This window comes from Leucopleurus acutus, assembly GCF_964270905.1.
Source record: "Leucopleurus acutus genome assembly, chromosome: 16".
Taxonomy (NCBI): domain Eukaryota; kingdom Metazoa; phylum Chordata; class Mammalia; order Artiodactyla; family Delphinidae; genus Leucopleurus; species Leucopleurus acutus.
In genome coordinates, this window is record NC_139158.1 from 50604801 (window position 1) to 50631309 (window position 26509).

Genomic DNA, 26509 nt, shown 5'->3' on the forward strand with positions numbered 1-26509 from the left:
TCGTGACACGGTTTGGATAGTCAGAATGAAAAATAAAAGAAACAAGGAAATTAAAACAATTAGAGAAAAGCTAATAAAAATGGAAAGCAAATAAAAATAACTTAATAGGAAGACATATCCTTGAAGAAGACAACTTAAGAACTGGAATAGATGAGGGATCACAAGATATGAGACAATGTAAGGATCTCTCTGGAATGAAGAATGAACAAACTTTGCAAATCAAAAAAGCACATGTTCCAGAAAAAGAAAAAAAAAATGTTGCAAGAATACTCCACACTGAGAGAGATTTATAAAATCTTTCAGACACCCAAGAACAAAAACCAAGTCATCTACATAGCAGGGGAAATGCTGGGCTGGCTTTACATTTCTCGAAAGCAATATTGAACGTCAGAAGACACTGGTGAAATTTTTGTTACAAAATGCTGAGGGAAAGTATAAGCCAAGCTATCACTCAAATACAAAGGCAAAGAAGAGACATTCTCAAACGTGAAAGAATCCAGGAAGTAAAACACCAATAACTGCTTCTTGAAAGTCAGTCTTGTCCAATAGAACCTTCTGTGGTACCTGCACTATCCCCCTAGCCACCTCTGGTTACTGAGCACTGAAAATGTAGCTATTGAGACTGAAAAATGAAATTTTTAATTTTCTGTAAGTTTAAATAGCCACAAGCAGCTAGCGGTCCCCATACTGAACATGAACTGCACAGGACAAGAATGTGAATAATATAAAATGGGAACACACATTAACAACACAACAAAACTTGGGAGGTGAGAAGACAGGAGAGAGGAAGAAGGAGGAGCTGCTGTCCCCTCTCTCACAGCCAGGGGTCAATCAATTCTGTCTAAAACCGAAACAAACCAAAAACAAAAAAACCTTACTTCAACCTCTTTCATTTTGAAGCTATTTTATTCTTAAATCTTTCAGGAAATAAAATCTACATAAGGAAAAAGAATTGAGGTTCAACAATTCCTTAAGTTTCAATTCAGATTCCTTTTCTATTACTAAAGTAAAATTACATTTTATGTTTTTAATGAAAATAACAGCTATAATATCCAATATTTAACAAAAGTGCTTCTATCTTTTGCTGTAATCATTCTATCTGTACATATATATCCCACGGTGTCCATCTGGAATGATGCTCACCTACATGCTAACAAGAGGTGTTTTCATAAGAGATTTAGAGTGATTTTTTTCTACCTTTGAATTCTTCAGAATGCAAATAGATCATTTTTAATAGAACAAGTTTTTCTACAAGTCTATTTACCTGTTTTTAAATAAGAACCTAGGAGCTAATACTGCAAGATGTTAACAGCAACAGAAACATGGAATTTGAGTGGCAGGAATATGGAAATTTTTCCTCTTCATACATTTCAGATTTTTTTTTAATTTCTCAAAGGAAAAGAAGAAGTATACAAAGAGTCTAGAAGTTATATGGCATCGATCCTCATTCTGCATCTATATACACTAACTACCCAGATTGTCTTCAACTTTCCTAGAGGCAGGTTCGCCATCTGGGATGTAGCCACAGTCACTGCTGGCCTCCAGATGGAAACCAATGATCCCACCCACTTCTCAAGGTCTCCCTAACTTCTTCCCCAAAACCAGGCCAGGACCTGGGCAGAGGCCTTAGTCGGGGGAGGACTGGCCAACCTGTCCCTGAATTCCAGCTTTTGGGCAGTTTTCTCTTGCTTCTACCTGACCATGGAGGTAACATGCCTTTTTCTTGAGGTCTGGCCCTCTCCTTCTCTCTTTTCCACTTTGAACACTCTCTCAACTCCACCTACTTCGTAAGCCAAAGGGGCTCAAGATTCTCTCCCATGAGAGGGCCACCTACCCCCAGGAGGGCTTGGCAAAGGTGGCCTGATTTATTAAGGTCTACAAATGAGAAAAGGGCCCCAAACTGACCTTTGACCAGCAGTCTTCAACGCATCTTTTTCCCTAAAAGACTTTTTTTTTTTTTTTTTCTTAACATCTTCACTGGGGTATAATTGCTTTACAATGGCGTGTTAGTTTCTGCTCTATAACAAAGTGAACCAGTCATACATAAACATATGTTCCCATATGTCTTCCCTGTTGCGTCTCCCTCCCTCCCACCCTCCCTATCCCACCCCTCCAGGCTGTCACAAAGCACCGAGCCAATATCCCTGTGCCAGGCGGCTGCTTCCCACTAGCTATCTACCTTACTACGTTTGTTAGTGTGTATATGCCCATGACTCTCTCTCGCCCTGTCACAGCTCACCCTTCCCTCTCCCCATAACCTCAAGTCCGTTCTCTAGGAGGTCTGCGTCTTTATTCCTGCTTTACCCCTAGGTTCTTCATGACATTTTTTTTCTTAAATTCCATATATATATGTGTTAGCATACGGTATTTGTCTTCCTAAAAGACTTTTTTTTTTGAGCGGGAGAAGCAATAAAGAAACAGAATCGGGGGCTCCAAGGTCCCCTATTTAATAATTACACCTGCCCTGCCGACTTCCCAAGACAACGTATTTTAATATGGTTAGTAAAAGTAATGTCTTAAGAAAACTTTAAAAATTATAAACCACTATAACGTAGGTAGTTGTATTATTACCAGACAAGGGGGAGTCTAAGCCAAAGTTTTTACAAGACTGTAGCTAACAGTTTCCACCTTCTTCTTCAAAGCATATGACTTCCACTAAGCGACCCCAAGCTTGAAACCTGCCTTGACCATTTTCCAGCTCTGACCTGTGCAAATTACTCGACCTCGCTTCCCTCACATCTGTGACCCGTCAACAGTAAGGTGTCATTGATGGTGTTGTGAGCATTAAATAGGATAATATGTGAAAAATACCCTGTTCAGTAAGCTGTCTGTAAATGTTAGCTCCCTTCCTTTGCTGTCACAAAAGTCTTCCAGAGAGAGCCTGTTACAAGAAACACCACAACCCACTTGAACTGTACATCCTAAGTGGCTTGAAATGAAATACCTGAAGAGGATAAGGGGGAGCCTACATAATCTTTCAGCTGGTCTGCTTCCCAGCTGGCATCTTTAATCTGATTGCTAAGAGCTAAATTTAGTGAATGTTTACTAATTGCCAGGCACTGGATTAGACACTTTCTCTGTGACAACGTTATGAAGGCTGACGTTTATTATTCCCACACTGGAGAGGAAGAATCAGGATCCCACTGGTAGGAAAAGCAGTGGGGTCCATCTGACTATTGTGCAATGACACCCCAACAAGAATTCCCTTCACAGTAAACTCAGAAATCTAAGGAATACTGGTATCTTCAGAACTGAGGTCACCGAAATCAGCAGTTTTGGTGGCTGCTTTGGTCATGGGAAAACCCATGCTAATGCCCCAGTAAGATCTCTTATTATACTTCTCATACTATTTCTTAGCATTTAAACAGAAGACTGAAGGTAGAGCTAATGCTCTTTTGGTTTTGCAGAGGAGAATTAATAACAGTGCTGAAATTTGGAAAATTCAGCTTAAACACATGAGTGTTGGAGTCACATGGTACCACTTGCTTTTCTTAAATCAGCCTTCAGCTTAAATATTACTTAATTTAAAACGGTCTGCGATGTTGAAGATGGGTTCAATGTTCATTATACTCCTTCCCCTTTAATAGTTTTAAAATTTTCCAGAAGAAGTTTTTTAGAGTCTAGAGATATACACACCCCTCCCAAAATCCCTGCAGGGAGAGGCTGATTCATGTAAATCTTACAGAAGATACCCTTCTCTGGATAATTTTAACTTTTCCTAAAAATAAACAGTCTAATCACCAACCCAGTAAGGGGGCAGCAGCCCAGGAATGCACTGTCATGGCAGATGGGGGATCAGTCATTGTGGGAAGTGAAACAGACCCAAGAAGCACTGGAACTGATGCAGCGCCATTTGATTCCACCAGGCCGTCTTTAAAACAGGAAGCATTTCATCAGCTGTTGGGAGACTGCACAGTGGTAGCAGCACTACTTGGTGACAATTAAAAATACTAAAGCTAGGGCTTCCCTGGTGGTGCAGTGGTTGGGAGTCCGCCTGCCGATGCAGGGGACACGGGTTCGTGCCCCTGTCCGGGAAGATCCCACATGCTGCGGAGCGGCTGGGCCCGTGAGCCATGGCCGCTGAGCCTGCACGTCCGGAGCCTGTGCTCCGCAGTAGGAGAGGCCACAACAGTGAGAGGCCCGCGTACTGCAAAAAAAAAAAAAAAACAAAAAACTAAAGCTACAATGCAGTTTCTGTAGTCTTGCACACTGGGGGAAGTACAATGGAATGCTGAGTCAGAAGCAAATGTACAGACTCATAGCTGACTAGGGGTTCCGTGGAATGCATTCAGTGCTTCAGAACACAAGATTTAAGGCCAGATGCATACTACTGAGGGTCCCGACTCAGAATGTCATCTGTAGAGTAGATATGCAAAAATTTTAGCAGAATGATATCCTCTTTGATACTTTTCTTGATTGTTGCAATATTTCGATTTAATTGTCATAATGTACACTGAGGATGTGAACGACCTCAAAATGCCTCAACACGCGCACCAGCAATAAAGCAAGTTGCAAAATGAAGTAAAGCAGTAATTATGATCGTCCTCATCCCCAGTAACCAAGAGAACCTTCTCAAGGGTCAGATTATTCCAGCTACCTCCTGAATGCCCCAGAGACCTCTCTACACACTTTGAGTACTCATTATGTTCTGTAAGAAGGCCTTCTATGGAAGTGCAAGGAGAAACTTTATAGTAAAGTCTCTAAACCTTAAAATGCTGCCATATAACTTTGGGGGTAGTCTGTGCCTTTAATCCTGACAACTGCCACGCCCAAGAATAGGCAGGAGCATGGACAGCCATGCATGCACTAAGTGACCCTGCCCCTGCGCCACAGTCATTGGAGCAAAGGTGGATGCCTACGCAAATTCAGCTCCAGAAGGTTGCTTACTGGGGTGGAATGCACAGGAGTCTTATAAAAGATGTCACTTGGCAGGTGAGGCGCCATCATGATCTATAACATGCACAGGAGAGCAGAGGGAGAGTAACAAGGAGAAGCAGAGAACAAGGCCCCACTTCTCAGAGAGAGGCCCACAGGGAGCTGCCCTGGGTGGTCTGAAGCCGTCTCCAGACCTTCCCAAAGCTCAGCCACAAAGTCCGAAGCCGGGGTTCTCTGAGATACTCTGCTCCCCTATCATGAGGTACCCTTTTCAGTTCCCATAGTTTCCACAGGTCTGTTTCTTCCTCCAAAGAGCCTTGATTACCACCAGCCTGATACAGTCCTTACTCTCTAAATAAGGCACTAAGTTCTCTTGGGCAATTTTTCAGATCCTCACCTTGTGCCCCCCAAGGATTCTCATCTTGTCTATGAAGGAGCTGGACTACATCTGTGTTTTTCAATGTGTTTTATGTCATCTCCCCCTCCTTCCCCCCCGCCCCCAGTTAAATTCTATGCAGGACCCAATACATCAGACCCATGGCAGCTGAGCCACTCGGGCTGGAGGAAGGACAGGGATCTGGCTCAGGCCCCGTGGAAGGCAGCGCTCCCAGGAACACTGTAGGAAACCCTGAGCGCAATGTTCTCTGGGGCCCCTGGCTCTGCCTGGGATCTCATCCTCCAGGGAAGAGCAGCTTCACATGAGCCGCCCCACATGCTGGCCCAAAGGAGGAGAGAGACGAGAGGGTGAGGATCGACACTTAAGCCGAGACCAGGAAGCGCGGGCAAGACCAGCCGTCGAGCAATGGCCATGACCTGAACCCAAGGCTTCCTCTGGGAGAGCAAACTCCTGGATGCAGGTGCCAGAGGGAGGCTGAGGTAAGCTGCAGTCCACAGCTCAGTGGTCAGACAGTGACACCCCAGAGAGCACCCATGCCTCTAATCAGCAGGCTGCAAAGACCAATAAACTGCTTTTCACTTTGGGATCTGGCTTATACACAGTGGTTAAGGGGAGAAAGAGGAAGTGACCAAGGCAGCAGGCTGAGCTGTAGAGGATCAGGGTCTCCACCACTCAAGACCCCTCAACCCAGGACCCACTCGGACCTGTTGGCCTTCCGTTTGGGGTTAACCATGATCCTTATTTGACCACAAATGAAAGAAAAAAAAGAAAGAAAAGAAAAGGAATAAAACTCCACATAGAGACTTTTAAGGACACAGATACCTAAATGAAGAAAGAAAGGGGGTCTAGAGAGAGAACAGCTTTTAAAAGCAAATTCCAGAGTTGAGACATTGCCCGGGGACTCATTCAGTGGCATTAATGACTCCCACAAACACATGATCTCTCAACATCCCTTTAGACTGAAGACTATCTTCTTCAGAATTATGAAGTACCTTCAGACATTGCTTAAACAAGTCTTCATTTACTTGACGACACGAAGTGTTGTTAGACCAACAGATCATTCACAAAATTTTTAAAAGGATGAAATAAGAACTCTGGTAGCTTTAAAAAAAAATTGCAAAATAAGCTACTTCATGAAATACGCTGGAGGAAAAAAGTTAAAAAAAAAAAGTTAATCACAATAATTAATATTTGTTATGATGATGATGATTGAGATAATGCCTAATGTTTATTAAAATGGCTACCTTTGTTAAGCACTTAATATGCATTTAACCCTCACAATAACACTAATATAAAAACAGTGCAATTAGCACAGGCTATGCTTATGCTGCTGGTCCAGAGAACACACTTTGAGAGCCAGTGCTTTACAGACTACAGGGTCTGTCTTTTCTCTTCCCCCCCTTTGTCTCTGAGCTTCATCTTGGACCCAGGTAGGATGGTAGTAGAAGCACGTGTCCCAGTCTCACACACCAGTGTGCTGGTCCACAGGCCAGGCACCACCACAGTCCAAACAGCCAGACTGAATGCTGGCCACCCCACATGGCTTTTTCTTTCTTCCAAACAAAAGATACCAGAAATGCCAAATAAGTCAGCTGTTCACAGACCAAAATACATTTTCAAAATACTTATTTTTAAGGAGCAAGAATGTTCTAGGAATAATTTATAATACCAAAATGGATAAACAAAATGAAGAGTCTCATTTGAACTAGAAAAATATCCTTGCACTGGCAAAACGTGCTTAAATACTTCATCATCCTTATCAGAATTAAGCAAAATGAACGGCAATTAATGTCTTCAACTACTACTGGCTTTGAAAAGGCCCATATCAGGTAACAAGGCAGTGAAAAGGGAAAAATGCTAACACTTTCTAAGTGGTGACTCTGCTGAGACAGACGATTATCCCGGAAAGGAGTTTATATTAACACCACTTAATTAACCCTATTTCCTATTTAACAAGTGGGTACTTAAATCACTTTCCAGAGTGCAGGTCAATGGTGATGCCCTGGTTCAAACACAGGCCTTTCTGCCTCCAACGCCCAAATTCTTTCCACTATATCATACACAAAAAATTCCTCCAATAAATGTTTAGGGAATTATCAAAATGTAGGACTAGACAGTTCATTAGAGATGTGCTAGTTCAACTCCTCATTTAATAGATACTAATAGATAAGATTTAAGAGATAGGACCATATGTGGTAAACAATCCCCAGAGATGGCCACCAACAATTCCTCCCCTCCTTCACATAAGCACACTGCTCGTCCCATCAAGATGAGGAGCTGGGCTTCCCTGGTGGCGCAGTGGTTAAAAATCTGCCTGCCAATGCATGGGACACGGGTTCGAGCCCTGGTCCGGGAAGACCTCACATACTGCGGAGTAACTAAGCCCATGCGCCACAACTACAGAGCCTGCGCTCTAGAGCCCGTGAGCCGCAACTACTGAAGCCCGTGCGCCTAGAGTCCATGCTCTGCAACAAGAGAAGCCACCACAATGAGAAGCCCGTGCACTGCAACGAAGAGTAACCCCTGCTCACCGCAACTAGAGGAAGCCCGCACGCAGCAGCGAAGACCCAATGCGGCCAAAAAATAAATAAATAAATTTATTTTTTAAAAAAAAGAAAGAAAGAAGAGGAATCTATTTCTTCTCTCCTGACCTTGTGATTTGCTGACCAATAGAATATGGTGTCAGAGTCTGCCAGCTCCAGATTCAGCCCTTAGGAAGCCTAGCATCTTCCAGTGTCATGCTCTCTGGGAAGCCAGCAACATGCTGTAAGGGAGCTCAAGCTAGACAACTAAATGAAAGATGCCTTGTGAAGAGAGAGATGCATCGTGGAGGAGGACTGAACATGGGAGTGAAACCCTCTTGAGCTTACCAGCCCAGTGGGTATCTGAATGCATCCAAATGAGTGACCCAGTCAACGCCATGTAAAGCAGAAAAACTGCCACTAAGATTTTCTGACCCATGGAATTATGAAAAGTTTCGGGCTAGCTGGTTACACAGCTAACTGCTGGTTACATAGCTAACTGAAACATGAGGTTAACTGACCTGCCCATAGTCAAGAATCAATACTAAGGACTGAAATCTAAGCCCCCGAAATTCTAGCCCTGGCCACCTGCCACTGTAGCCCACCAGGTAAACTGACACAAGAACGGAGCACCCCAAAGACCGAGTGACCTTTGGGCTTTGCCACAATATCCCGTAAAGAAACAGATCTGAACAAAATGACTGTACTCATTTGTTCACACCTCAGCTCTGCAGGACGGTCTCTGTGTTCCCCTCACCTATGGCTGCTTACATTTTGACACATTAATTTCTCATTACAAACCCCCTGAGGATAGGGACAGGCAATCATCACCCTTGTCTGTGTCTCTAGTGCCTAACCCAGGGCCTTGCACGCCAGGGATAAACGAAGATTTGCTGACACCTCACATATGAAAAGAATTAGACTAGTCCTCATGCCAAAGAATTATGAGACAAAGAACAAATAAGACACTCAGGCCAAGTCCCTCTAACACTATACAGAATGTCACTGTAAAATATTAAATAATTACTGACGGCCCATGACATGCATAAAGTGGTCTTTTCCCAAACACTTTGACAGCACTGTCTTTTATTATTACTCTGATACCCACAAGAAACTCTGTCAAACAGATAGGAATAATAGCACTACCCCACAGCTGAAGAAATGGATGCTCAGAGGGGTAACACAATTCACCCAGTCATACACATTTCACTAGTGAAGCCACAACATGGTATCAGGAACGCTGATCAAAAGTCTGATGCTAATTTCATCTTCTACAATCCCTTCCTCAAAAACCTGAGGATCTAAATTTCAAGAAGTACTATAAAAGAACCTAGAGTCATATGAATAGAATATCGAGAATCACAGAAACTTAGAACAAGACATGATCTCAGTACTGATCCATAAGAGACAATGAATTTTTCAGGTCATGAAAAGTGGGATGCCAGACCTGGCACATGCCTTGCCAGAATCTATATGACGCTACATCTTTGTGAAACAAATAGCATAACGTTCTTCCTCATCTCAGCTCACACTTGCAAAACGCAGCACGTGCCTGTCTGCTGTGTATGGTCACTATTACAAACTCATTCTTTACTTGGTGTTTCTAGTAGTCTTAAAATCAGAATGTTATTGTCACATGCTATGCACATGCATCAAAGTGACCTATGCAATGGCCTTGTTTCCTATATTACTTAATCCCGGGTATTACAAGAGGTTACTACCAGAGACACATCGAAAAGGCCAACAAGAATAAATGAACACTGGGCTTTCCTGGTGGCGCAGTGGTTGAGAGTCCCCCTGCTGATGCAGGGGACACAGGTTCGTGCCCCGGTCCGGGAAGATCCCACGTGCCGCGGAGCGGCTGGGCCCGTGAGCCATGGCCGCTGAGCCTGCGCGTCCGGAGCCTGTGCTCCGCAATGGGAGAGGCCGCAACAGTGAGAGGCCCGTGTACCGCAAAAAAAAGAATAAATGAACACTGTGCATCCTTACATCATTTGGCTAATGACTGGACTGTTGCACATGTGGGCCATTCAGTGAAATATCATTTCCATTCCCAGGGATTCTGGGATGCAAGGACCCTCTGTTAATCACCACCCTACATCTCACTTCCTCAACCGCACATCCCCAAAACTCACAGTAACAATAACAGTTAGGAAAGGTGAGTAGGAAGTACAGTAACTGTTAAAAACACTGTGACTTCAAGGACTTTGTCCCAGTCGAACCCTCCAGCCTTTACTGCTAGGACCATGGCTGGGCTGGGGCCCCAAAGCCATGCAAGGACCAAAGGGACCCTCACTCTTAGCCCCTCGCTTCCGCTTCTGGAATCTGGAAGTGAAGCACGCCAGAGGCAATCTTGTGTCACCGACAATGCTTTCTCTGAGGCCACTGCAGATAGTTTGGGTTGTTCTGTTTTCTACCGCTGTGGTTAACGGTGGTGTTTCCCGGCCAGGAGAACTATAAGGCAGAGCAATCTAAACATCCACAGGCTAACAGGCTATGGGTGAGGGCATACACACAACTCCCAGGCAAGCAAACACCAGCATTTAGCACGTCACGATAACCTAGGAATGAGCCAGCGATTTTAAAAGCACTCTGGCTGCTGTGCTTCCTTGGATCACGACATCTGCAGAGAGGTACTTTACAAAACACAGAACAATTATGCCCTCTACAGCCCTCAAAGAGAATCCAAGGAACGTACTGAGTTCTTGTATCTGTGAGAGATCCTGAATCTACTTTCCTACTAAGAATTATTTTTGACACCAGAAGAAGTTAATAACATACACATGTGCTTTGTATGTATGTTGGAAAAAATTAGCATATCATGGTCTAACACTAAGGTGTTACTTAAAATATGATGATGTCCAAAGAATTAACATCATTGTACTGGAATAATTTACTTTCCTGAAGGCCAAACAGAAGCAAACTCTATACATTGTCATTTTGGCAATTTTCAAAAGAATTACTTAAAATATTTTCAAAGCGAAACTGTGGACTCCTTAAAGGAGAAACACGTTGAGATGCAATTTTTTTTTTAACAAAAGAAATAAACCACAAATTGAAGACTACAACATTCTCTGTCTGGGACTGAAAAAAGACCAGTAAGAAATAACTCTAAGCTTGAGTGACTTTCCTGTTTCCCATAAGCCACAAGGAAAGACATTTCTCATCTTTCTAATAGGGAAAGTGAGGGATACCAGGCACCTCGGAAATACTCCGTATTACTCAAGGTAGATACATAACAAGCAGACCACAGGTCCTTCTTCTTGGGAAATGTGGCTGGGAACAGTATGTTGTAAGAGCATGGGTAGATACAGATATAAATAATTGGAGAATATATATAACACGGACAACAGAAGCTGCGCATAGCAGTCAAAGGAACAAAGTGAGAGGGTAATCGATGCAGGAAAAGTTTAGATGTTGTGTGAAAATAAAAGAGCGTCTTTGATCAAGCCTGGAAAAAGCTGATGAGCATAGACTACAGAAGAAAAGGTGAGAGGGAAAAGGAAGAAAGAAAACCACAGGCCAGATCACTGCAGAAAATGCAAATGCATCGGTTTCATAGGAATAGGTGGGCCACGTTCCCAAGTTCCAAGATGAAAATATGGGTCAAAGTTAAAGAGGAAGGGGGAGAATAGTTATCAGAGTGCCTTGAATTGAGCTGGAGAGTTTAGATTAGGTCTGATTAAACAAAAGGAATTACTCTGATCGCTTAAGCAAGGAAGTGACAGGGTGAAAACGGTGTTAAGAAAACATTATCCTGGCACTTGTCTGGATGCACTGGAATGGCAGGACAAGAAAGGCATAGAGATCATCCAGAGATCAGTGCAGAAACATAAACGACAAGGATAATAAAGGCTTGAATTTATAAGAAAAGGAGAGAGAAGATGCAAGTCCAGTACACTGTGTTGAGAATGGATGCAGGAAAGACAGGGAAACAGCATAATTTGGTGAGCCCAGGATGTGAGGGTAGAGCCAGGGACATTCAAAGCAAAAGCCAATTTAGAAGAAAATGTGATAAACTGAATTCTTAGTGCAAAGTTTTAGGGATCAGTTTAGGCAGAGACTACAGGGAGGCAGGTGGAGAGTTGAAACTGAAGAGAGGGTGAGAAGCCAGGGCTGTATTTAAACACTTTCTAATCATTCCCAAAAAGAATAGATGTGCTAATACACATGGGGAAGGACTGGGGAAGAAGCCCAGAAAACTGGGTGTCTGGCCAGGGAAGCAGAGAGAACACTTGGAAAAGGAAGTTTCATTTCAAGTCCAACAAGAACGTTGTTTCAAAGTCATCAACACTCAGAACAAATGCTCTCACTGGAGTGAGAAGGTCCCTGAAAACTTTAAGCCTGATGCAGCATTTAATTGGGTGACGGCCGGTACACTTTTATGAATTGTATTCCAAATCTATCAAGTACTCAGCACACATTTAGTTGAAGAGTTCCCAGCGTGAGCAACGTAACAGAACAGATACTGTGCAGTAGGGAAGGAAGAGCAGCCGACTGTAGTTGGTGTGCATGTCATCACCACTGGGAAAACTCGTAGGGATCCTGTGTGCTTTTAAAACTTCAAGCTCACCCAACAAATAGACAAAATTAAGAAGCAACTGGAAGATGAAGAGTTTAAGTTCTGGGGGAAGAAATACAGAGCTACTTCTTTCACCGTGGAAAGTTTCACAAAGACAAATGCCTTTGTAAAAACATTCTCAGGGTTAAAGGTTGCACACCCGTCCTTCAGATTTACTTCTACTAAAGAATGTAACCATTTAAAACTTTTGTGATTTATTGTGTTAGGACACTTCAGATTTAGTCTTTCTCAAAATTTAATAGAGTCATTAACTAGAACTCTACTGATATGAAAATATTTGCATAAATCTTTTTTTCAATACACAAAATCAGCGCATCTATTTCCAAATGAGTGCTGATGACAAACTGCTACATTCCCCTTTAGGTAAATGAAAAACCTAGGGCACAGAATTTAAGTTATTCACTGAGGCAAACCAGCAAGACAAAAGCCCATTTGCTATTCAACTTTCTCTCTCTAGAAGTTCAAAGAGTTGCTCTTCACTTTTCATAAAGGGGAAATTACTGTCAATTCTTGGGCATATTTCTTTTTGCGGTTGTTCTAAGGAATGCTGAGACTAAGGTTAACTGAAATTCAGAGAAGATAAAACTATAATTGCTACAAAGGAATGGAACGAAAAACAGATAGTAGAGATGTGGGGAGATTTTTTTTAAATGTAAAATCTCTCCTCTCTTTGTTAACATTAATAAAATCTTAAATCTGTTACTTCAGATTTGGGGAATAACTCAGTCTTCATACCCCAAAAGTCCAGCACACCACACTCCCCCCAACCCCAGAATAAAAAGTGGACAACTATCAACAGCTAAAGTAAAAGCTTCAAGTCTCCTGGAGTGGGTGGGAAGGAGGAGGAGAAGGTCATTACACACTCCCTGTGGAAGAAGACAAAGCCAGATCCACATTCCAGGGAAATCTGGCTGGTCTGAGTTTTTCCTTAAGTACCGATTGGCCTGTCACTAAGCCAGGCTCTGTAATCTTCCTGCTAGGGAAGCCATGAATCCCTTCTAATTAATCAAGCCCTCCCAACAAAAATTTTCCCACCCACAATAAAGTGGGCTGTGGGAAGGGAAAGCGGCAGAGCAAGCTTTGTAGCCAAAAGAATTCTAGACTTTGGTGTAATACCTAACTAATCCAAGAAAACAGATGCAGGAAGCAGAGGAAATGATCTACAAACAAAGACAGACAATGAAGTAGGAACACAGTACTGCTCTGCTGGAACCCAAATCGAAAATTTTAAATCATAAGATTGTAACTATAATTGCATGGGAGTGAGACCTGGCAACACTTTTAAAACACCTGTGAAGCGGGGAATGGATCCATAAACTTTTCAGAAGTAGATACCATGAATATTGATTTGATAGCTTCAACAATAATTTATTATTTAAATTTATTTTCTTCTTACTAAACTTTAATACATTATATATCCATGTCTATTTCTTGCTTCTACTTGCAAAGGAAATGGAGTTGCCTCGACCTTCCTAATTTACCGTGCCCTTGCAGCCGGTTTAACCCAAGGTAAACTTCATTGAAAGCTTACTCTGACAAGGTGCAAGGAAGCAAGAGTACAGAAGGATGCACTGATTCAGACCCATGCTGTCCAATTCAGCTGCTACTACTACTACTACCTATGTGTGCCTCTAAGCAGTTGAAACATGGCCAGTAGGAATTGAGATGTGCTTTAAGAGATATATTTATGTACTTAAATCTGCTTATGTAATATATAAATATTTCAGACTTTGCACACAATAAAGTCTTTGTTGCAACTATTCAACTCTGCCATTGTAGCGTAAAAGCAGCCAGGCACAATATATAAACAAATGGGAGTGTCTGTGTTCCAATAAAACTTTATTTACAGAAACAAGCAGCTCATCTGTGGGGTGTAACTTTCTGACCCCTTGTTCCCTAAAGAACTTATAATTATGGAAGTTCTAAAACACTGGGGTGGGTGCAGAGCTAGAATTAAGATCACGGAGAAGCCTGCTGCCACTACTATTTTAAGCTGAGAAAGCCTTCACTGGAGTTTAGGACACATCCTCCTGCCCTGGGCTGCAGTGGCCCAGAAGTCAAGAGACCCTGAAAGCTGGGGTTCCAAGGACTTATCTCATACACCACTGCCATTTCCTGAAATTCTGGCCTAGGAGGCAGTTATAAGAAAGAGGTGAAGGCCAGGGTCACAGCAGTGTTTCGTTTTGTTTTGTTTCGCTTTGTTTTTAAAAAGCCCTCTTCTATGCAGGAAGGTCAGAAGACCTTTCTTCATTTGAATAAGAATAACCTGTTTGCAGGGATAATTAATACCATTCCAAGGAAAGTCTCAGAATAAACAACTGAGGTGCAAGTGGCAAATTGTTGGTATTCACCTGCTTTTCTGTTAGCTTGGAAACCGTGCTCTATCCAAGTATTTTTCAACCCAGATGGTCAAAAGTAAATGCATCTATATGAAAATCTGCATAAGTTAATTCCTTTTAACTTTTATTCATGTGATTTTTTTATCATAGTAATCCATATACACAGATTAAAATGACCTATCAAAAACAGTCCTCTTCTTCCCCATCCTGGCTCCACCCTCAACTCAACTTTCACTCACTAGGAGACACCACACAGAACTTCATCTATGTCATCTGGTATTTACTAAATCGTTCTAAATATTTTGTTTATACTGTAATCTTTTATTATTTCAGATTTAAACACTATCCATGGAAAATGAAAACATAATGTTTGCAACCCACCCGCTCACACATCTCCTTCCCCAGGCTTCCAAAATTTGAAGATCTCAACATATGAAGTGTTCAAAGCGGAGCCATGTAGTTATACCATGCTTACTTTTCTATCTTGCATAATCTTTTGTTTGCTTAGAATTAAGGAATAGTTTCCCATATTCCTACCACTAAATCATTCCCACACTCTGACCTACAGAAACTCCTCTCAATACATTTAAGTACATGTGGTATTTTATTCATTTCCTTTTTTGTTGGAGACATCTTTCATAGAACCATCTTTCCTGTTCCAATTGGACTGGTTACTCTCTAAGCATTATACACAACTGATCATCATGGGATTTGCTTAGGCCCTCACCTGCTGGATTCCCTATTTCCTGGATCCCAATCTCACCCTTCCTCTGCTCACCATCCCATCTGGGAAAAATCATATCCTTCCTAAAATAGGGTACATTAGAAGAAAATTTCTTTTAGCCTTTGCAAGTCTGAAAATGCCTCTATTCCACCTTAATATGTGATTGAAAGTTGAGCTGTGAAAAGCATTCAGGGCTGGAAACTGAGGCAGGAGGTAGATGGGCCACAAGCCCCTCCCCCCGCCCCCCAGGGTAAGCAATTGGAGATTTGTTCCCTGTGAACTGATACTCCAAGATGAGAATAGCAGGACAATTGAGAGAAGAGGCTGGGCCCTGCCCAGATAGACGATAAGAGACCACATATTTCTCATTCTCCAAGTCAAGGAAACTTGCTCGACTAGAAAGCTCCTTGGAGGTCAAAAAAGGAGGGGGGAGCCACCCCACAGTAAGAGGCCAACTATCCATAGGCCTCTTCGGTGGAATTCATCTTGGCTGAGAGATGCGCGCGCACACATGGGAGGATCCTGATATGTTCCAAATACGGACTCAGAACCAGGCAAAGCAAAGTGATAGACCAAAGGAAACCCGGAAGAAATGCCCCATAAAAGTGATCCAAACTACCACGAGGGCGCGACTCTCTCTGAGTCCGCCCGTGTGTCTATCCACACATCCTCTACTCTTTTTTTCTCCTAATAAACACTTTACTTGTTTCACTACTTTCCGTCTTTGTGGGAACTCTTCTGCAAAGCCAAAGGGCCAGGGCCTTGTCACTGACCACTGGTCTAGTGGCTAGGTTTCTGGGCTTCACTGCCACAACCCGACCTCAATCTCTGGCCAGGGAACCAAAACCCTGCTTCAAGCTGCTGCAGGCCGAGGCCACCCAAGAGCAGAAACTATTATCCTCAGAATATCTAAGGAATTGTTCCACTGTCCACAACTATAGCTGCTGAGAAGGCTGTTCTGAATCTGATCCTCTGTATGTGATCTGATTTTCTCCTAGGATCTTCTCTGAATTCCCAGTGTTACGAAGTTTTAGGATGATGCACCTTAGCACAACTTGTTTTCCTTGCCTTTTTTAGGTGCACTCTCACAGAAACTTTCAAATAGTAACTTTGTGCCATCATTTCTAGTAATTTTATCGTATTACTTCGTTCATAATTTTCCTCTCCACCATCTTCTTTGTTTTCCTTTCTAGAACTTTTTCATATCAATTTCATATCAATTTGTTTTTCAAAATCAATTTTTCATATCAATACTGTACACCTCAAATTTTCTTGTATTATCTTCCCATTTTTTTAACTATTATCTTTTTGCTCTACTTTCTGGGCAGTATTCCTTATCCATCTTCCCATACTTCACTAAATTTTTATTTCTATCATATTTTTAATTTACAAGAGCTCTTACCTATTTTCAGGAATTTCCCTTATTCGTAAAATCCTGAACGTGTCACATGGTTATAATAGTCTCCTTTTTTGCTTTGAGGATACTAATTATAATGTTTTTAAAAGTCTTTTCTTGCTTACTAGAATCTCTCTGATCCTCCAGTTTTGCTCATTTGCTTTTCTCTCTCTTTTTCAGTTCTCTAGTTTTCTGTTTCTCAAGTTTTCCTTAAATCTCTGGTGGTATCTTTTGTCCATTCATAATTAAGAACAGACAATAAATCTCTGACTGGAAAGTTTCTGTACATGGGTGGAACTTACTGACTGCTGGGCTTCAGGAATCCAGTGGGGGACTTAGATATCTGGTTGGGGGATGCCAGATGCAGGCCCTACTTATATCAGACAAGTAGACTTTAGGTTAAGTATGACTAGAAATAAAAAGAGATATTTCATAATAATTAAAGATTCTATTCAACAGAAAGAGCAATCATAAATTTGTATATATGTGCTAATATAGCCTTAAGATATACAAAGCCAAGATCAATAAAAGGACAAATATACAAATCTAAAACCATAGTTGGAGATTTTAACACACCTCTCTCAACTGATCAAACAAGTGGACAAAATATGAGCAAACACAAAGCAGATTTTTTACAATAGAATCAACAAACCTGACTTGAGTCGGATACACAGTTCAATGCACCTGACAAGCAACACTTTTTTCAAGTGTTTATAGAACATTAACCAAAATATCAAGAGGAATTATGCTAAACAAAATGATTATGCTAATAACAAAATGATTATTAGAAAATTTCCAAAAACTTAGAAACTATACAATATACATCTGAATAAGCCATAAACAAAAATGAAACACAATGAAAATTAGAAAATATTTTGATTTGAATGGAAGCAAAATTCCCACTTTAACAGCATCTCTATCAAAACAAGAGGATACAAGTCAAGTAGGTACTTAGAGAGAAATTCATAGCTTTAAGTGCATATACTAGAAAAGAAGAACGGTTCCAAAATCAATGATTTAAGCTTCCCCCTTAAGAAGCTGAAAAAAGAAGGACAAATTTGCTCAAAGAATGTAGAAGCAAGGAAATAATAAAGAAATCAATAAAATAGAAAACAAGTATGCTACAGGAAAATAAAATGAAACCTGAATTTGGTTCTCTGAAAAGACTACTAAAAATAACAAATCCCTATCAGCACTAATCAATATCATTCCTTTGGAAAGGCAAATCAAAACCACAATGAGATATCACCTCACACCTGTTAGAATAGCTATTATGAAAAAGACAAGAGATAATACTGGTGAGACCGTAGAGAAAAGGGAACTCTGGTGCATGGTCGGTGGGAATGTAAATTGGTGCAGCCACTATAGAAAACATTATGGAGGTTAATCAAAAATTTTAAAGTACAACTGCCACATGATCCAGCAATCCCACTTCTGGGTATATATCTGAAGTATATGAAATCACTATTTTGAAGAGATATCTGCACTCCGTGTTCACTGCAGCATTATTCACAATAGCCAAGACATGGAAACAACCTAAGTGTCTACTGACAGATGAATGAATAAAGAAAATATGGTATACACATGCAATGGAATATTATTCAGCCATGAAAAGGAAATTCTGCCATTTGCAGCAACACAGATAGACCTTGAGGACAATATGCTAAGTGTAGTAACTCAGACAGAGAAAGACAAATAAATACTGTATGATTTCACTTATATGTGGAATCTTAAAACATCAAATTCATAGAAACAGAGTAGAATGGTAGTTGCCAGGGGCTGAGGGATGGGGTAAATGGGGTGATGTTGGTTGAAGGGTACAAACTTTTAGTTATAAGATGAGTAAGTTCCGGGGATGTAATGTACAGCATGGTGACTAGAGTTAACAACACTGTACTGTATACTTGAGAGTAAAGCTCTAATGTTTTCACCATGACAACAACAAAATGGTAATTATGTGAAGTGAAGGACGTGTTAACTAAAATTACTGTGGTAAACATTTTGCAATTTATACATTTATCAAATCAACATATTGTACACCTTAGACTTACACAATGTTATATGTCAATGATATTTCAATCAAGCTGGAAAAAATATAATCACCCATTTGGAAGGTTCAAGCCTAGTTGTCAGAGTATTTGGAAGCCAGGATAGCTGAGAGATGGCATCCTAATGCCTAAAAGGGTAGGAGAGAGAGAGGAGTTGGGAATACACTCATTCCAGTTAAGTCCGGAGTTGTGAAGAACTTCAACTTTCAGTTCTTTGTATCAGCTTAGCACATAAGACAAAGCTTGACACAGAAATAAGTACTCAATTTGTAGATATCCTCATATAATACTCTTTGGGTTCATATGGGTAAGTTTGTCCACAATTTCTTGGAACAGGAGCTATTCAAGAGAGCTTTTCCTTCATCCTCTTGAGAAACTGTGGGTTTCATGAAAATGCAAAAAGAATCTCTGCTCGCTGACCAAGGGAAGCAGCATGGAAGCCTGCCATCCACCCAGGGCTTTGGCAGGGGCGGGGGGTGGGGGGCAGGGGAGGGAGAACAGCAAGGAAAATACTGGAAAATACTAAAAACACTAAGCTTGTGCCATACTCAGTTGTGGGTTGCAAAGTCAGACTACCCACAAGGTGGTGGAATCCCAAGCCCTGAAATGAATATAAACCTGGTCCAAAACCACCAAAATGCCAATGGCTCCAGCAGAAGTAAACTTGAAACTGCTCCACTGCTCTGCAGGGCTGAGCTCATAGGTCTTTCCACCTGTGTATTTCACACTTAGTAAATAACAGTGGAAATAACAGAACAATCTAAAAGAGGCTATAAAATAAACTACTTTAAGATTATGAAGGAGATAAAAGAAGGATATGGAAACATATTGAAAAAAGGGACAAGTATATATATAAAAAAAGAACTGGTAGAATTTGAATTAAAATAAAACAAACACAAATTCTCAAATGAAAAATACAGTTACTAAAAATAAACAAAGAATAGAATAAATACAGATTAAAAAGGAGAATAAATACTGATGACAAGCTTTTAGTAAACTGGAAGAGATCTGATAAAAAGCACTCTGAATGCAACATACAGACATAAAGAGAAGAGAAAAAGGAAACGGAAAATGGCCAAGCAGAGTTCATCAGAGCGGGCACGCGGTGACTGCAGCAAGAGCAGGTGTGCATGTCCCCTGTTGCCCATGACACCCTAGGGCAGTGCACAGCAATCTGGCTGGGTGGGATGTCAGACCTTCAGAATGGGATCCCACTGCTTGGGTTGTGGGCCTTTTAAACTGCATGATTAGGAAAGCACTTGTTCCTTGCCTGTGTGATCAGACAGAAGCAGGGACACCAACACAACATGATGTGTAGAATCTTCCATATAATGTGTCAGAACTCTGACTATCCCTAACCTGCTGGCTTGACACCCATGGTTGGGGTCACTCCCCCACCTGGCATGATCTGGGAGTTAGGTTCCAAGTCTTGCTGGTGCAGCTGTGAGATCAGGCAATCTCGTAGCAGAATTTACCACATCAGTATGTATGTCTTGGAAATCAATTGACCCAGCTCTGGCATAATTATGAGCCTAGGGTCTAAGCTTTGCGGCTGACGAGGATTGTCTATCCGAATGGACCACAGCCAGTTTGAGCGAAGCTTTGCTAGAGGCCCAGTCCTTTTCTGAGCAGACAGCCTGCAGGCGCTCAGTCCTGGATGAGTTAACAGCACCCTCTAGCACATAATAAACAGTTATGTGGGACTATTCAACAAACTTCGTATAAGAGTTCCAGAAGAAGAGATCAGAGAGAACAAAGAGGAGTAGTACTTGAAGAGAAAAAGGTCGAAATTTTCCAAAATTGATGAAAGACTTGACTCTTCCAAATGAAGATGTACATTGCATCCCAAGCCAGATAAATAAAGTCTGTATCTCAAGATTTCACAGTGAAACTATAGAATATCAAAGACACAAAATCTTAAGAGCAACCAAAGAGAACCAAGATATCTTGATAAGCAAGATAACAAAGAAAGAAATCACGATGGGCTGACAGTAGACTTCTTTGCTGACTAGTCTCCACAGATGCACCCCCAGATTCTCCCCCTCCCTGTGAGCACAAGCTGCTTCTCCCACGGAGAGTTGCAGCTTCCCTGGAGCTGACCCTCTGAGTGCTCTGACCAACAGAATGCAGAGGAAACGCATGTGGGACTTCTGAGCTCAGGCCTTCAAGGCACGGAAAAATTACACTTTTTTCTTCTTGCAACTTTTGCTCTGGGACACCATCCCTCAAAACTCAGCCACCAAGCCAGGAGAGGAGCCCAAGCCACACAGAGTAGCCACCTGAATGAGAACTGAGGACAACAATTAACAGCCCCAGGTGAGATTCCAAGCACAGCCAGGATCAACGGCCAGCCACATGCGCGGCCAGCTTTGATGTGCAGGCTGAACTCAGTCCCCAGATGACTGCAGCCCCAGCCAACATCAAGAGGAGAAACCGCCCAACTGATACCAGGCGACCTACAGAATCCTGAGAGAGAATAAAATGGCTTCTGTTTAAGTCACTACGTTTTAAGGTGGTTTTAAAGCATCAACTGATAATTAAAACATTTCTCAGTTGCAATAAGAGATTTCAAAAGACAATGGAAAAATACCTTTAAAGTGCTGAGAGGAACTGATGTGCAACCTAAAATTCTAAAACAAACTTTACTTTCTAGAGGAAAACCAAAAGACATTTTTAGACAGACAGATTGTGAAAGTTCACCACTTATAATCTCTCACAGAGAGGAATACTACATACAGAATATACAGATACTAGAAATAACTGTTAAGTAATGAAATTTATAAATATGTTGTAAATCTAAAGCACTGACTTGGTAAAGATAAGATACGACTACAACACTAAACAGTATCTGATCTGGTTAACCACTATGATTTCTCTGTTTCGGTGTTTTGAATTTCTGCTTAATTAAACACTAGCGCAGGGAAAATGCCCTAAAGAACAGGCATATGTGAAGCATCCTTCATACAATGGCTCCTCTCGAGACTGGATCTGCAGCTAGTTGGATGCAGGACTCTCGGATGCAGAACCTGGAGGGTCGACTGTACTCACTACCAATTCTTCCCCTTTCCTTCCCCACCACCCCTCACAGGTGACCCTCCCATTCCTCCACAACTGAGAAGGTCTGGGACCCAGCCATCAAGGGATAGAGAAGAGATGCTTACAAGAGAAAAGCAAAAGAGGGCAGCCAGGCAGGAGAACTCGCTCCTGGCATTCACCCAGGCGCAGCATTTGCTGCCTGCTTCTTTACTTTTACGTGCTTTGTCATAATCAAAAATGACGCCATGGACATACAATGTGAATAATACTTTTTAACATTAAGGACCAAGTTATGTCCCAAAGGCATCTTACAAAAGACTTTAAGCAAGAAACTCCCATGACCATATGAACTATTCATTTTCTCCCCCATCTCATTCTTAACATGCAAATTTTCAATTACCTACTTCAAATTTTCAGTAGTGTCCCAAATCTGAAGAGTAGAAGGAAAGTTCAGGGCTACTGTTTTCAAAAAACACAGGACTCAGTTATATTAGAAAGTGATTAATCATTTTAAAGAAAGCTATTAAGCATTACTTACCTTAACAGCAAATTTCTTTGACGCCATGGCTTACTGATTCCAGAGTAATTACAGACCTTTAACAGAAGAAAAAAGAAAGTTAAAAAGTAGGTATATCAAAATTTCTTTCGATTTGTATATTACATAAGAGAAAGGTTGGCTGAATAATCAAATATCAACAGGTATTCTTACAAGATGAATGTTCACTTACAACTGGTCTTAACAAAAATATTATATTGAATTAACAGTTTACGAACTGCCCACAAAGAAAAGCACAGGCCCAGATGTATTCTACCAAATGTTTAAAGAACAATTAATACCAATCTTTCACAGACTCTTTAAAAGAAGCATAAGAAAAACTCAAATCATTCTAAGAGGCCAGTTACATCCTGATACCAATACCAAACAGAAACATCACAAGAAAGGAAAACTACACACTAGTATTCAAGAAAATACTACAAACCAAAGCTAGCAACATATAAAAAGGATTATACACCATGACATTAGATTTATCTCAGGAATATAAGATTGGTTTAACATCTGAAAATCAGTATAATACACTATATTAATAGAATAAAAGAGAAAACACATGATTATCTCAAATTTAGAAAAAAAATTAACAAAATCCAACACTTTTTTCAATTAAAAAAAAAAAATCCAACACACTAGGAATAGAAGGAAGCATCCTCAACCTGATAAAGAGCATCTATGAAGAACCCACAGCTAGGGAATTCCCTGGCGGTTCAGTGGTAAGGACTCGGCACTTTCACTGCCAAGGGCCTGGGTTCAATCCCTGGTCAGGGAACTAAGATCCCACAAGCCGCACAGCGCAGCCAAAAAAAAACAAAATAAAATCCACTAAGAAAAACCCACAGCTAAAACCATACTAAATGGTGAACGACTGAATGCCTCCTCCTCAAAGAGGAAAAAACAGAGATATCTGCTCTGTCACTTCCACACAGCACTGTATGTGCTGCACTGAGGTGCTAGCCAGGGCAATTAGGCAAGAAAAAGAAATAAATGGCATCCAGATTGGGAAGGAAGCGATAAAACTGTCCCTATCACAAATAACATGTTCTTATATGCAGAAAATCCTGAAGAGTTAAAAAAAAAAAAAAAACTAATAGAATTACAAAGTATACGAAGTAAGGCTGTAAGATGTAAATATATTAAAAAGTCAATTATATTTCTACATTCTGGCAATGAGTAATCCTGAAATGAATTTAAGAAGACAATTCTGTTTACAAGAACATCAGAAAGAATACTTAGGAAATTTTTTTTTTTAAAAACCCCACAAGATTTATACACCAAAAACCATACATTATTATTGAAAGAAATTAAAAACTTAAGTAAATGGACAGTTATCCCATATTCATGGATTAAATTAACACTTAATTTTGTTAGGATAGCCATACTCCCCAAATTGATCTATAACACAATCTCTATCAAAACCCCAGCTGACTTTATAGAAATTGACAATCTTATCCTAAAATGCATATGAAAATACATCTATAGTAGCCGAAATAATCTTGAAAAAGGAGAACAAAATTGAAGAATTCATACTTCCCCATTTGAACACTTACTACAAAGTTAGAGTAATCAAGACAGTGTGGTACTGGCATAAAAGACAGACACATAGATCAATGGGATAAAACTGAGAGTCCCAAAACAGACCCTTACAGTTATGTTCAATTGATTTTTAACCAATGTGCTGTGACAATTTAATTGGGAAACAGTCCTTTCTACAAATGGTGCTGTTACAACTGGGTATCCACACTCAAAAGAATAAAGCTAGAACACTACATCACATTATATACAAAAATTAACTCAAAATGGATCAAAGACCTAAATGTAAGAGCTAAAACTATAAACTCTTAGAAGAAACCATAGGCGTAAATTTTTGTGACCTTGCATAAGGCAATAATTTCTTAGACACGATACCAAAGGCACAAGTCACAAAAGAAAAAATTGGTAAATCAGATTTCATCAAAATTTAAAACTTCAGTGCTTTAAAGGACACTATCAAGAACCTGAAAGACAACCCACAGAATAGGAGAAAATATCTGCAAATCATACAACAAATAAGGGACTCATGTCCAGAAAACATAAAGAACACCTTAAAACAACAATAAAAAGATGAATAACCCAATTTAAAAATGAACAAAGGATTTGAATAGACATTTCTCCAAAGAAGACATACAAATGGTTAATAAGCACATAAAGAGAGGCTCAAAATACTAGTCATCAAGGAAATACAAATCAAAACCACAATGATATATACCACTTTACACCCACTAGGATGGCAAAATACAAAAGACAAACAATAACAAGTGTTGACAAAGATATGGATAGATGAGAACTCTCATACATGGTTGGTGAGAATATAAAATGTTGCAGCCACTTTGGAAAACAGTGTAGCAGCTCTTCAAAAAGGTAAACACAGAGTTGCCATATGATTCAGCATTTCCACTCCTAGGTATGTACCCAAGGAAAATAAAAACGTATGTTCACACAAACATTTATACAGGAATCTTCATAGCAGCATTATACATAATAACCAAAAAAGTGGAGACAACTCAAATGTCCGTCATGATGAATGGGTAAACAAAATGTGATATTTGAGATTTTTCTTGTTTCCTGAGGTAAGCTTGTATCACTATATACTTAACAAAATGTGATATATACACACAATGGAATACTATTTGGCAATAAAAAGGAATCAAGTTCTTCTACTCCCTTTTACTGAGCTCCGCCAGGCAACTGCCCTCTCCCACCTTGCAGAGCCTAGAGAACTATGTTCTGGAGAGGGTAAAACAGAGGATCTCTGGTCTGGAGAACACCAGGCAGCATAAAGTAGGGGGTATCCTACTGAAAAAAAGAGAAATTAAGGGGCATCCCACATGCCCCTTGTGATGGTTAATTTTATGTGTTGACTTGTCTGGGCTAAGGGATGCCCAGATAATTAGGAAACATTATTTCAGGTGCGTTTGTGAGGATGCTTCTGGAAGAGATTAGCATTTGAATTCGTGAACTGAGTAAAGCAGATGGCCCTCCCCAATATGGGTGAGCATCATTCAATCCACTGAGGGCCCAAATAGAACAAAAAGGTAGAGGAAGGGTGAATCCAAGATCTCTCTGATTTGGGACATCCATCTTCTTTCCTGCCCTTGGACACTGGCAATCCTGGACTTGGACTGAATCACACCACTGGTTTTTCTGGGTCTCCAGCTTGCAAACAGTATATCATGGGACTTCAAGGCCTCCAAAATCTCATGAGCCAACTCTTTTCATAAATACACATATATATATACATATACGTGTGTGTGCGTGTGTATCTTCTATCGTTTCTGTTTCTCTGGAGAAGCTTGACTAACACACCCCTCTATCCTGCCTTAGTCTCCAAATAGGAGACTGAAACCTCCTCATTCAGGGAACTGGATCTAAAAGTACTGACATCAGGGGTTCCCCAGGCAAACAGCCAAGACAGATGGCTCTAAAGTGAAGGCCACACCCACAAGCCCCACATCTGTGTGCAGAACTAACTCCCATCTCTTCAGTGTCCCACTCTCAAATACACTTAAGCAATCAGGAATCACCTAGCATGTAAGGAAAGACTCTATCATGAAAGGAAACAAAACAAACAGAAAAAAAACTACTTGGCTGAAACCTAGACTATGCAAGGAGAAAGAAATATTTTTAAAGAAACTATCACTAATATCAGTGGGATAGGAGATACTACATCTATAAGGCAATAATTTTTTTTTAAAAAAAGAAACTTGTAGAAAACAACAAATTAAAGCTATGATAGCTAAAATTAAAAAACTAAATAGAAGGTCCAGAGGATCATATTGAGTAAGTCATCCAGAAACTTCAGCAAAAATACAGAGGATGAAAAATAAGAGAGAATAAATTAAAAATTAAAGGACCAGTATAGGAGAACCAACATGTAAAAATCAGGATAGAAGCAGATCCACATAAGGGTGTATATCACAGTAACATTTCAGGCACTGATGACAAAAAGAATCGGTGGTAAGAGAATATCTGGCTCCAAACTACCCAAAACAACTCTGGAA

General features: G+C 40.6%; 1 protein-coding gene across 1 annotated transcript in view; it reads right to left on the bottom strand.

Annotated features, from left to right (window-relative positions):
- SLX4IP (SLX4 interacting protein) overlaps window positions 1-26509 on the bottom strand; it is a 182184-nt gene that overhangs the window by 141307 nt on the left and 14368 nt on the right. The window contains 1 exon segment of the mRNA XM_082856804.1: window positions 22458-22513. Coding sequence (XP_082712930.1) covers window positions 22458-22484 — 27 coding nt within the window. The 5' untranslated portion in view covers window positions 22485-22513.